This window comes from Mastomys coucha, unplaced genomic scaffold, assembly GCF_008632895.1.
Source record: "Mastomys coucha isolate ucsf_1 unplaced genomic scaffold, UCSF_Mcou_1 pScaffold1, whole genome shotgun sequence".
Classification (NCBI taxonomy): domain Eukaryota; kingdom Metazoa; phylum Chordata; class Mammalia; order Rodentia; family Muridae; genus Mastomys; species Mastomys coucha.
This window is the reverse complement of record NW_022196891.1, coordinates 31414868-31427951: the sequence shown is the minus strand read 5'-3', so window position 1 is coordinate 31427951 and position 13084 is coordinate 31414868. Positions and strand designations below refer to the sequence as shown.

General features: G+C 42.1%; 1 protein-coding gene and 1 long non-coding RNA gene across 10 annotated transcripts in view; one reads left to right on the top strand and one right to left on the bottom strand.

The window, feature by feature from the left end:
- Positions 1–1072, bottom strand: part of LOC116099647 — a 2356-nt gene extending 1284 nt beyond the window's left edge. The window contains exon 1 of the long non-coding RNA XR_004122333.1: positions 786–1072. This is a non-coding gene — a long non-coding RNA (uncharacterized LOC116099647). The remainder of the gene's footprint in view (positions 1–785) is intronic.
- Positions 1–13084, top strand: part of Ppp1r12b (protein phosphatase 1 regulatory subunit 12B) — a 188583-nt gene that overhangs the window by 142174 nt on the left and 33325 nt on the right. Inside the window, exon 1 of one of the 9 annotated variants that reach the window (XM_031383513.1) lies at positions 1042–1979. The exons of the other annotated variants lie outside the window; for them this stretch is intronic. Within the exon in view, the coding sequence (XP_031239373.1) occupies positions 1878–1979 (102 nt within the window). The 5' untranslated portion in view covers positions 1042–1877. Of the gene's footprint in view, positions 1–1041; positions 1980–13084 lie in introns of those variants that run through there. 9 annotated transcript variants of the gene reach the window in all.

The following is a 13084-nucleotide window of genomic DNA, read 5'->3' as shown; positions in this document are numbered from 1 at the left end:
AAAAAAAAAAAAAAAAAAGCAGCTCCCCCAAGTTGTCTTCACACACACACACACACACACACCATGGTACCTGTGCACCACATCAGGCAAGGCATAACAACTATAACAAAAAAGTTCATAGATAAGAATTCTCACAATAATTGGCCTTTTAGATGGAGCCTGTAATTCCAGCTTGTTGTAGGATTACTAGTCTTAAGGAACTGTTTTCACATTGAGAGTGAACCAAGACTTCTTTGTAAATCATTTTCAACTGCATTCATTAAACTGACCCCCGCCCCAAGTAGATGATCGCTTTTGCTTATTTAACTTCACGAAATTAGTGTTTGGAATAAAAAAGATATCAAAACAACCCAGGCAAATGAGTCATTAGTTGGAAGTAGTTAAGGGGAAAAGTATAAATTCCATGTGGAAAGGGGAGAGTAGGATAGAGTTTCCAGGAGCCTGGAGGGAGGGAGCTGTTACTCTGAGGAGAAGCCCACTGGCTTTGAAAGCATTTGGCTTAGACATGCTGGACAGTGCAGCAGTGACAAGAGAGCAAGAGATTAAACAAGATGTTTCTTCAAGGCCAAGTGCAAGCTCCTTCAACGCCCAGCAAAGACATTCCTTTCTTGTTAACTCTTAATTCTCTCTGTGCTGCTGAGCCCTGTCATCTATCAGCCATTGTTCCCTGCCACCTTTATGCCACTTTCAAACCTTACTCCTTCCTGATTGTGGTGTCCAAAGAAACTCTGACACATTTTCTAACAGAGACTCAGCCAATAAGATCTCTGGTCTACAGAACTTACTTTGCAGTGCCCAGGGTTTCAAGCTGCTGGCCTTTCCTTTCTCCAAGCGCAAGAATGAGGAGGCTTTAAAACTTCACAGAAAAAGCTTGAAGGTACTTTCATATTTCTGTCTGGGCCTGTTCCTTGAGAGATATGAGAGGTGAAAATCACCATTCTCATACGCAAAAGAAGGGTTTACAGAGATCAGCCTCGGCAACTGCTGCCTGCTCTGGGGTAGTATCTATCGGAGGTTATGGGGTTGCCTCTAGGCGTGCTGCAGCCTCCATTCCTAGAAGCTGGCGCCTTTCTTTTCCTTCTACAAGTGGCAACCAAGTTCTGGGTTGAAAGTGAATCCTTGCCCTTGGCTACTCTCCAGCATTCCTCGCTGAGCGAATGGGGATTTGGAATGTCAGAAAATAGAAGAGGGGAGGGGAAAGATGTGCGTATGACTCTGAGTGTGTAGAGCAAAGGCAGCTCGTCTGGAAGGACTTAGGGAAGCCTCACTTCCCCAGACTGCCTCCTGCCTTCCCACAAACTCTTGGTTCCTGCTTTGTGCTTTAGTGGGTTAACCTGAGTTTAGCACAGCAGCTCAGACCCTGACAGCCCCGTGGAGTCAGACTGGGGGAAGACAGGGTGACTCCGGAGGACGTGGGTTTCTTCCTTCTGGATAAAGGGACAGTACTTGTCCCCAGATTCCTCTGCAGCCAGAGCCAGAACCGCCATTCTTCTGAGACTGAATCAGGAGTCGTCTCGAGCCCAGATTCAGGTTTTATCCCCAAGCCAGCCTGAGTAAGAAGTGACCTTTCAACAGAATCTTGGATTCAGTCTAGGCATGAAAGGTGGCGTTGGCACACTCCTTCTACTGCTCATTCTTGTGACTGAAGCCGCACTGGAATACTGATGGGACATAACACCCTGCTCTGTAACAGTGGACTGGCTCAGAGCTCAAGACTGTAATTTGCAAGGCATCTTTTATCCTTTATTTAGTTCTATCCAAAGTCATCTTGTATCAGCTCAAAAGGAGGAAGTCTGTAAAAGTTATCTACAGGGACAAATCTCAAGCGTTGTGTGAAGAATCCAGAGGTTGGGTGTCTGTCTCCATCCCCAGGAACCATGTCCTCTTTATATACACGAAGTAAGGAGTTCACACGGAATAGGAAATCTCAGTCTGACTCTCCCCCAGCATCTCCCTCCCCGACTGCCAAGACACTCCGAGTAAGCCTTTTTGATTTACGTCTGATCGTCGTATGTCAAAGGTGGGAAATGTGTTTACATGTAACTCGCAGGCCGAGGCTGAGAGTATGGAGAAGTCAATAAAGAGGGAGATTGCAAGTGAAGCCCCAGCTAGCTTTCCTAAAGGGGTTGTGATTCACAGTACTTGATACTGTTTTAAGTAAAAGCAGACTTAAACAATTCAGGCTACGGTTTCTGCCTTTTAGCTTTTCCTCTTGTAAGATGCTTGGTAGTAAGATTCTGGAGAGCTTCTTGCTTTGCGTGATCTGTTGTTTAGTTTTTCATGTTGTTTTATTTTGTTTGATTGGTGGGTTGGGTTTTTTCAGTTTTTTGTTTGTTTTTGTTTTTCTGAGACAGGATCTTGCTATGTAGCTTTGGTTGGCCTAGAGCTTGATATGTAGACCAAGCTGGCCTCAAGCTAAAAGAGTTCCACCTGCCTCAGCTTCCCAGGCACTGGAAACAGAGGCATGTGCCACCATGCCTAGCAGATCCTAGGGTTTATCACAGTGTCTTATGTAGATTTTCTGCAGGGTTTTTTGTTTGTTTGTTTATCCATAGTCAGTTGCTGTCTTTTCCTGTGTTTTATGGATTAATACTATTTTAAGAGAAAAAGCTCCCAACTGGCGTGAAGCTGTCTAAATCAGACTTTTCATCATTTGCAAGTCCTGCATGTATATTCATGTATATGTGTACATAAGATAGTGTGTGCCTTCGAGTGTTTATGTGTCTATAAGTGACAAACGTCAGAGTGAATTAAGCCTTATGGATGCATGCAGCCTTCTTCCCAGGCACCACCGGGAAGCCCTTGCTTAAAAGCCAAAGAAGCAACTCTGGCGGCCAGCTAGGTTAAGGTGCTCAAGATATCCTCGGCAGGGCATTTAAGACCGTCCCCACTGCCGCTGGTGACTGTGTCTGCTGGATTTTTTAACATAGGGACATGTATGTCTTATTTACTGTCCTCCTTGATCCAAAGCTCACAAAAAACGAGAAAGCCCTGATGGGCATATTAGGTAGCAGGCGAGAAGTAGCTCCCTCTTAGGAGCGCGACCGTGGGATAACGAATGCACAGAGCAAGAGGAGGGCAGTTGGGCTTCCTTATTTGGAGAGCTGTGGGAAGAAAATCTGCAAGAAACCTCAGCAGCTTCTTTTTATTGTTTTATTTTCATTTTCAGTTTCTCGGAGTACAAGTTACCATATAATAGAATTTGGAATGCAGCATATTGGTCTGGGACTCTAACCAGAGATATTTACTTACTAGAGTGCCAAAAAAATGTTTTTATGTGAAACGGTTTTGCTCATGTTTCCTTTTGTGAGAGGACCAAGGGAGGCTGTGGCATGTGGTGTCACCACTCCTGAGCTCCCTTTACCACAGGGCTTCAGGCACTTTTTGCAGCAGCTGTTGGATATCTTGGCCCCTGGTTGATATCCACAGACCTGAGCACCTTTACCTCAGTGCTTCCTCTCACTGCCCCCCCCCCCCCCACCCCCCCCCCCCCCCCCCCCCCCCCCTGCATGCTCCATGGCACCTTTGGATGGGAAAAGCCCCTGATTAGGGCTAAGCCATTGCACACACAGCCCCAGGGCATGCGCCGTACCTGTGGTCGCTCAGCACCTTCTTGATTTGTAACCGCCCTCCTTTTTCTTTTTTTTTCCTTCCTCCATTAGCAGTTTTGTGCTTCTTTCTTCCTGCCTCCACCCTTTCATCCTCATTCTCCTACCTCCCACTCCTGCCTTAGACAGAGGGCACAGTGGGAGAAAATTTGAGAGGTTAGATTACAGGAAATCAAAACATGGGTGGGTTTAATAAGAGACCGCTTTCCAGTTTTAATGGCCAGTCAGTGGCTATTGATTCCCACCCTAGCATCAGTCCACTGAAACCAACTTCCAGTGTCCAGATGGCCTGAGCCATGCTGTAGAGAATGTTGCTTTTCATATGGATTCATCTCATGAGATTTCACTTGTCTCCTCATTTTCTCTCATATTTGACTAACTGGGGTACTCTTTAAAAAAATTGGGTGTACCTGGGTTTTGGATATACTGTAACAATGCATTTATTGTGGCTTTGTACTCATGTTTCTTTTGATGCCTAGTTGCAACAGGCTGGTCTCCTGCTGCCCTGTAAGCTGAGTGTTAAATGAGTTACATAAAAGAGATGAGATGAGGCTTACCTAGCATCACTTGGATGGATAGTAAGCAGCAGAGTTTTAAGCTCAGATTTCTCTACTTTAAAAATACTTATCAACAACACTGGAGTGCAAGCAGGTAGACTTGAAGGTCAAGTTTAAAGGTCTGCTTATGGGCCAGGATAATAGTTAAGAACCTAGGTAGCTGTAGGGACATGAGAAGTTGAAATTGCAGGGAAGAAGAACGCTGTGTCTTGGACCAAGGGAGCCAACTGACAGGCTATAATTGAATCTCTTGTGACTGGTTCTTAAATTCCAGTCATGCCCTCTGGAGTAAGAAACACCACAGATCCCGAGACCTTGTAGGCCTCAGAGTTCTCTTAAAGAAAATGACCAGGTCTCTACAATAAAGACAGGGCCAATTACTCTATCCTGAAGGCATGCTTCTGCTCCCAACTAGAGATTGCAATCATTGAAAATGTACAGCCCCTGACTGATCTAACATTCTTCAAAACAGGACTCAATTTTTGAACAAGTATTTAAAATTTTATTATTATTCTAGTGGTGTTAAATGAGCTAAATATGAAAACTTCCATATAAGGAAAATGTCTTCAGAGAATTCTTAAATAATGCACTGTTTACATACAGAATATTTTGGACATTTTGTTCTTTAACAAATGTTCAAGAAGCCCTATGGGTAAATTAAAACTAGCTGAATAGGTGTTGTTTTTAACTTGTGAAAACAGTGATGGGATGATTTTTGTTGAGTGCACACCCAGAAACTATTTTATCACATACCTTTTCTTCTGAACTCTTGGCAGTATCTGATGCTTTCTGAATTGTGTAATGCCAGATTTCTGTTCTTAGTAAGCCTGTGACCTTTTTAATAGTATGAAAGTCTAATCCAGGCCAGCAAGATGGCTTAGTAGGTAAGGCACTTCCCACTAAGCCTGAGGACCTGAGTGTGATCCCTAGGAAGTAATGGAAGAAGAGGAAAAACTCCCACAGGTTGTCCTCTGACTTCTGCACAAACTCATATGCTCACATAAAAGTAAGCTAATAAATGTAAAAAAACAAAACAAAACAACCCAAGCACCAGCACCACCAACAAAACACTACTGCCTGCCTGACCGTGTGTGCTTTTCTCCCTAATGAGGTATCCCTCACACGCAAAAGAAAGTGTATGTCCTCAGCAGTCAAGATAGGCACTTACTTTTGCTCATTTATATTTTTAAATAATATTTCTTATTCTCCGAACATAAATTATATCCTTAAACATTGTTTTAAAAAATACCCCCTTAAAAGCTAGAGAGCTGGCTCCTGGATTAAGAGCACTTATTATTCTTATATAGGACCAGGGATTGGTTTCCAGAAAACTACGAGCTGCCTCACAATCATCCTTAACTCCAATTCCAGAGAACTCAGTGACTTCTGTGAGTGCCAGGCAGGCACATGATCTGCACACATACATGCAGGCAAAACATTCTTACACATATAATAATAAAAAAAAAAAAAAACAAAAAACTATTACCAGGAGGTAGGCAGAAGGTGGCAGGTCCCTCCTGTGCCTGGGAGCATTGGAATCAGTTCTGTTAGAGCAATAAGCTTCTGTTCTCAAAGGGTCCACAGACCAGAGTCAGTTGGCTGAGTCTGCAGTTGAATCCTGGTTTTATTTTCAAGACTTAACAGTTGTATATCCAGGGATTGTGTTTTTACAGTTTACAGTTTATAGACCATTCACATTGGCCTCGCTTAATTTTTCTCTTGGTCTAATATTTGGGTAAGCTGACAATTAATTGTATTCAGACAGCCAAGGGGAAATGACTGGAGTTGGACTTCATCAGCCTTTTGGGTTTTTTTTTTTTTTTTTAAGCTCTCTCTTGGTTCTGAATTTGATGGGCTTTTTATGCATTAGGTGTTGGTTATCAGAAATTGGGTGTCATCATAGCTTCAATCCTACAAGCTTCTTTAGTTACATGATGCCATTAAATATAAAGAGCTATCTCTAAAGTTTGTGTGAAAAGTTAAGTATTTTTAGATTGAAGTTAAATTGTAAAGTAAATGAAAGTAAATCTTAAAAATCTTTGTCTTGTTTTAAGGAAGAATAAGGCTGTAGGTTGGAAGGGGTCTGTAGGAAGTAGGCCGGGTCTACAAATAAAATGTTTCACTTGAGTGCTGAGGGATGCATTTGGTCTTAATCCCTCCAGTAGTCATCAAGCTTTGGGAGAATTAAAGGACCAAAGAGGGACAAGAGGGCCAGCAGCATGGAAGTACAGAGAGGCGAGCACTTTGTGCACTGCACGCAGTGTGCCGGGGCGGCACCGAGCACTTACATTTACCTCTTCACTTAGTTGGTCTCAGTAACCTTAAACAGAGTAGCAGCATCCCCATTTCAGTGATGAAACTATTGAGACAGGGGGATTGGGAAGTTAGCTAAGATCTCATAACCGCAAACCCTGCAGCAGCAAGCAGGATCCAGAGCCTTTATCCTAACTGTGAGATGTGCAGCTGCTCCAGCCCGGGTAAGGCTCCTACATGATGGCCAACATTCCCTATTACTGGGTCTCATTTGAAAAAGTTGATGAGGGCAATTGAACCTAGTTTAAAGGAGGGAAAACTTACAAAATAATTGGAAAGGGAACAAATGTATATCATTTTAAAATTGGAACTTTAAAATTAGAATTAAGAGCAAATAAACCCCTTAGCACTCAAGTGAAACATTTTATTTATGGATTCAGCCCACTTCCTACTTAACCTTCTGACCTACAGCCATCCAAGCCTACTGTTTTGCAGTCTGAATAAAGCTGTTGGCTCCTACCTTTGGAAAGGAAAAAAAACATGCCATGCCCTGTGGTAGTATCATGTCTAGTGCGTCTGTCACTTATATACGAATTGTTACTCTGAAACCATTTTTAGCACTCAAAAACAGATCCTTATTTATAGTCAGGTGATTTTGTTATTTTGTTTATGCTATTAATTTGCTTTATAACTCAATTTTAAACAAATATTACAACTTGGAACCTATTAAGTTGTAACAAGTTTGGAAATAGTAGAGTGTGAGTTACTGGGGCTGTCTTACCTGAAGGCCCTCCTAGCCCTGCCTCAAACTGGCTACAGTTTCCTCTGCTGAGGTCTATACTCTAATAGACCATTCAGCTCCTCTGAGGAACAATAAAAATAGAATAATAATTTTTAATTCAGCTTTTTGTTTGTTTTAATCTCTTGGAGTGTCACCTTTCAGAGCAGAGTAATATTATGGGATAACTGTGGCTCTAGTAAAGCCCTGACCTGTGGCAGATTTCCCACCAGTCACACACGATTGTGTCATTTTTAACCACCACAAGCTTCAGACATTAAGACATATGAAACCCTACTTAAAGCCTTGTCTGAGATCTCTAATCAGTGCGAGTCTCTCCCTATTTGTTTACCATAGGAACCAGATAACCTGGCCCTTGATTGCATTAAATCAGTTTTATTTCTTACCTTGCTCTCTTTTATAGGCTGTGTCTTAGATTTTGTAATCATATATTTATTACTCTACATCACTAGCAATGCTGGCAAGACACAGACAGGTACTTAATGAAAACCATCGTCTATATAAAATTTGACTGTTTTTGAAAAGTCAGAGGCTACATGCTAGAAATTGCAGTTTCTGAAATGAAAGCTGAACATAGGTTTTTCCCAAGGTAATGCAAATGATTGCTATTTGTCATGCTGGCACATCTGTAGCTCCAAAATAGATGAGTTGGTATTTTGGTTTCTGTGGGGCAAAAAGAAAAAGCTAAAAACAGAGGAAGTCCCTGATCTGTAGAAGTTACTGAGAAATAACAGTAAACCTCATGTGACTTCGGCTTAGGCACTTGGTATTATTTTCCTTTTGATTTTTCTACTGTTACTGTGGGTCAGGTCGGCAGCCTGGAATCTTTGTAGAGGAAGTGCCTTATCTGCTGAACACCCTGAAATCTAGGAAGCCCTTTTTAAAATTGTAATTAACAGCTTGGCCAAATAAAATTTAGATGACTGCTATCCAATAAACTATAGCATTTACTACGTTGAGAAAGACAGAGAGGCAGAGACAGAGACATACAGAGAGAGACAGAGAGAGAGAGACAGAGACAGAACGAGAGATCCATCTCAGCCAGGCATGGTGTCAGACTTATCATCTTAACACATGCACAGAAAGACATGGCTGAGTGCCAGTAATCCAAGCATCAGGAGGTAGAAGCAAGAGGGTTGCCACAGTTAGGAGCCACCAGGGCTACATAGTGAGACCCCTCCTCAAAAAATCAAACAAAAAAATCTCTTCTTGGGCTTTGACCATGGGAAGCTTACCACCTTGAAAAAGTGTGATCAGTTGAAGAGCTTGTGAGACACAGGCACTCCAAGAAACACAGGACACCTGAAGATTGGGGCTCCGGGCACTCAAGACTGTGCTGGGGACTTTGAAATTCATGGCGCTCAGCACATGCTAGGCAAGCGATCTGCCCTTAGTTTCTGAATTACTATATGCAGTATTAACAAACTGCATTTGGAGGCACAGTCAGGTTTTACTGAGCCTGGTTTTTGAATGACTACAGTATACATTCAGATAGCTGTGCACACTGGTGCCATAGCTGTGCAACCCTGTGGTACTTCTAGACACAGCACAAGGATGACTAGGTAGAGAACGTGTGAGCTTATAAAGGCACATATACATCCTAAGGACCTTAGAATTATCTTTTAAATAGTGGTTTTCCTCAGGTATTTTATGGAGGACTTGGTATATTCATATAATTCCTTCTAGGGTAAGTACATTTTGTAATTCCAAAATAATACAGACATTCTTCAGGAACTTCAGGAACTGTAAGAACTATGAGCTATAAAATCCTAATAATATTTTGGGAGCTCAATAAATGTACCGGAAGATGAGTATTTCTATAATGTAACAAATTTATTTTTATTTGTTATATTTATTTGGGGGCGGGTGCTCACATATGCTGTGGTCAGAGAATAGCTTGCAGGAGTCAGTTCTCTCCACAGTGTGCTCCTGAGAAGCACATTCGCTTTACCTGTCAGGTAGCAAGAGCCTTTACCCACTTAGTCATCTTGCCAACCATGCCATTTTATCTTAAAGTATGGTAAGATATAGTAAAATATGCAAGCTTCTGCTACTTAATTTCCTTCTGCCTACAGTATTATAAAGTTCATGCGATAGATGCATTCACACTTATTCCTCCACATGAAACAAACAAATGAAAAATGCACAGGGAGGCATTATCTAGCATGTGACATTTTCCCCAAATATTTATAATATAGTGTCTGAGAGATGGCTCAGTGGGTAATGCACTGGCAAGCCAGACACCCTGAGTTTGATCACTGGCATCCATGTAATGTGGAGGAAAGGACTGATGGCACCCACCCAGCGTCTACTCCATCAGTGAACTGCAGGGCCTGCAGATCCAAAGCTGCAGAGTCTCCACGACACAGGGCAACAGCAGGATGTCTGAGAGGAGTCCCAGTGGGGATCTAGTACTGATAGAGTAGCAGAAGCCAGAGGCTTCAACTATACCAACTCACTGCAATGAACATTTGCAAGCAAAAATGTGTGGACAAAAGGGATTGGGAGATGAGTGGGATTGGAGCATATGATGTGAAATTTACAAAGAATCAATAAAAAGTTTTTTAAAAGTAGGTCAAGCCTACAGGTGATAGCTCTCATTTTTGCTTATTTATAATCATGGATTCATTTAATAAATATTTATTAGTTTCTGACAAAAAAGAACTGATGCCATGAAGTCGTCCTCTGACCACACATGTGCACACCATGCACACCCACACCCAATAATAGATAGCTACAATAGAAACAGTGTTACGTGGTGAAGGTGACTTTCTCATTTAGCTATTTTTTCCATATGTATTAAGTAGTACAGGCAAATCAAGCAGTTTAAAATGATGAAGACTTTAATATGATGAGGATAGATGTGAATTTATAGTTGCCTTTTTGGTTTAGAATTCTACTGTCTCTCACACATACTCACAAGGCAGTATTTTTAGCATTGTTTGGATACTGAATATATGTGGTTACTCATTGTAGCTGAGAGACCATATTTCTTCTAGGATGTTATTAACTGGACCATGTTTTGTTGTTAAAGGGGGAAAGTTAGAATGTCTCTCAGATTATATCCTGGCCCTGTATTTATGAAAATATAGACTTGCCATGATTATGTAACCATTGTATGCCCAGCTGACCTTCATCTAGGCATATTTCCCCCCACAGGGCCTGCCTGATCTAATCACATGAGCCTGATGACACAAAGAGCAAAGAGTATGAGGGGGAAAGGACCAGTGTGCCATTGCTGGACCTGATGACACAAAGAGTATGAGGGGGAAAGGACCAGTGTGCCATTGCTGGACTGAGGGCCTGATGACACAAAGAGTATGAGGGGGAAAGGACCAGTGTGCCATTGCTGGACTGAGGGCCTGATGACACAGAGTATGAGGGGGAAAGGACCAGTGTGCCATTGCTGGACCTGATGACACAGAGTATGAGGGGGAAAGGACCAGTGTGCCATTGCTGGATTGAAGGGGGGAGGGGCTGAGTGAGAAGGGATATGGAGACCCCACAAGCCCCAAGTGGCCACAGGGACCTGCAGGCTAAGACTTGGGAGTCTCCTGAGCTCAAAGGCAGAGAACAAAGAAGCCACTAGAGCAGTGCAGCCCTGTGACCTATAAAACTGAGGCCATGCGTGTTTGAAGATTCCAAGTTTTATGACCATTTGTTCTGGTGGAAATAGAAACTCATACAGTTGAAACGGGTGAAGATCAGGAAATGGTGGCTTTCCATGTAAGGAGAGCTAATGCAGCTCTCTTATTGTCTTCCCCCACGATCACATCATTACACAAACCTTGTTCTTTTTCTCTGTGTCTATTTTAAAAATGTATAAGATCTTAACTATCTTACTAGGGATACAGACTTAGGAAGATCCATTCCAACACTACAGAACAGTGTACCATCCTTACTTCAAGTTTCCTAGAAATCGTATGCATTTTAGCTATGAAGGGCATTCCTAAAGATAAAAGGCTAAGACACTTTGTCTTTCCTAGACATACTGAGGAAAACATAATGGTTTCTAGCAGTGTGTGTGTATGTGTGTGTGTATGTGTTTTTATGATTAGGTTTTTCAGGGGCTTTGAAATTTGCTCTTAAATTCTGTCCTTGAAGCCTCACTTCCCTTGGCTTGTTTCTCATCAGCCTCAAAAGTCTGAGAACTCTAAAATGGAAGGGAGGTTCTGTGTGGGGCATCCCAGAATAGCTCAATTTGTTTCCCCTGGCTCAGCTAGAATACAGAACATGATATAAAATGTTCCTTCTGCTTAGTCCTTCTTTTGGAAATGTAAATAGGAGATTTTTTTTTCCCATCACTGTGGGGTCAGACCCTGACTCCAAAGGAACATAAGTTAAAGCAGTTTCAACCGTGGCAGTGGACATGTGACTTGCTCCGGTCCTTTCCCTTGGGCCTAGCTTTCCTGAGCCATGACTTTATTTTAAACTTGGTAGAAAAAGTTTGGTTTTAATTATGTGCCTTTCTGAATCTCGATAACTTTCAAGTTAAAAGCTTTTGTGGGGATATTCTAATCTAGCCTCTGGTGTTTTGAAGGCCCTCTTCACTTCAGAAATCAAAGCCATCCTGGTTCCTGTCCCTTTCTGAATTGCCATCTGAGTTAATGGCAACCTTCACTCTGCTCTCTTATTAGAAGCAGGCCTGAGCAGGGGCCTGTTAAGGAGTATTTAAAGAGGCATGAAAGGAAGGAGCCTACTTCTTAATTTGGGACATTTTTCAAACCATATTTTATCCAGCCAGTCATTCTTTTCACCTCAGCTCACTGGGTTCCTATTGGTTTCTCAGTAGCTTTAAGTCTCTTCTGCTCTGGGGTCCCATTCCCAGTATCCACTGCCTGCACTTGAGCCATTAAAGCTGTGAAAGTGACCCCTTCACTGGACAATTTTTATCTAGTTCAAGCACACCAGAGACCCATCTTAATGGACATCTTTCATTTGTCTTGAGTGAAAGGTAGAGCAAAATGCTCTGAAACAGAAACACTTAAAGATGTTTCTTCCAAGACTTCCTGATTTAAATGTATGAGATAATATATTTGTGTGTTGACTTGAAAATTGGATAAAGATTCACACTGTTTTTTGAAATATGTAGTGTTATTTTGTAGAGATGAGATCTCTAGACCCTAGAGTGGACTAAATATAACTATTATGCCTTAAAAAGAAAAACTATTCAGAGGCCAGAAGTAAGATAATCAGGCCATTCCTAGAACGTAGGTAGCCACAATCCTAATCTCTAGAGCATCTGAGATTCCACCAGGGTCTCTAAACTCTGTGTCCTGGAAGTCCTTATTCTCTGCCCTCTCTGTGTGAGACCCTTTGCTGTTCATTTCCTGGTCTGTGCTGTGCTTGCCTCTTATGACACTTCCTTGCTTACTGCTCCCCTGAGACCACTTAGGCATACTGCCATGTCACTTCTCTCTAGATTTACTCAGTAGTCTCTCTGAGGATTGGCAGGCAGCTCTCTACAGGGAGAGGCCATGTCAGCGTAATAGCTGAACTGTGCTTAGTTTGAGTGACAACAGGATGAAAGGTTGACTTTAAGTCACCTATATCAGTGAGCTACTCTACCGCTCACCCAAGATTCCCAAGGCTGCTTCTGCCTGTGCGTAGCCAGTGGTTTTGTTTTCATCCACCCTCCAGTCATCAGGATATAAAGAAGCAAAGCAAGTCAGTTATTTTCTAGAGGTGCTCGTTAGTGAAAATTCGGAAAATTAGGAAGCATTATTTAAAAGCCTAAGTTGTTTTCTCAGGAGTTAGACAATTACACATTAAACCCTATATGGTTCAGGTGTCTTAGCCTGCAGTTTCTAAGCATATTCTTCTTAGGATATAAACTTAAAGGAAGCCTTTTCTTTTTTTTTTTTTTT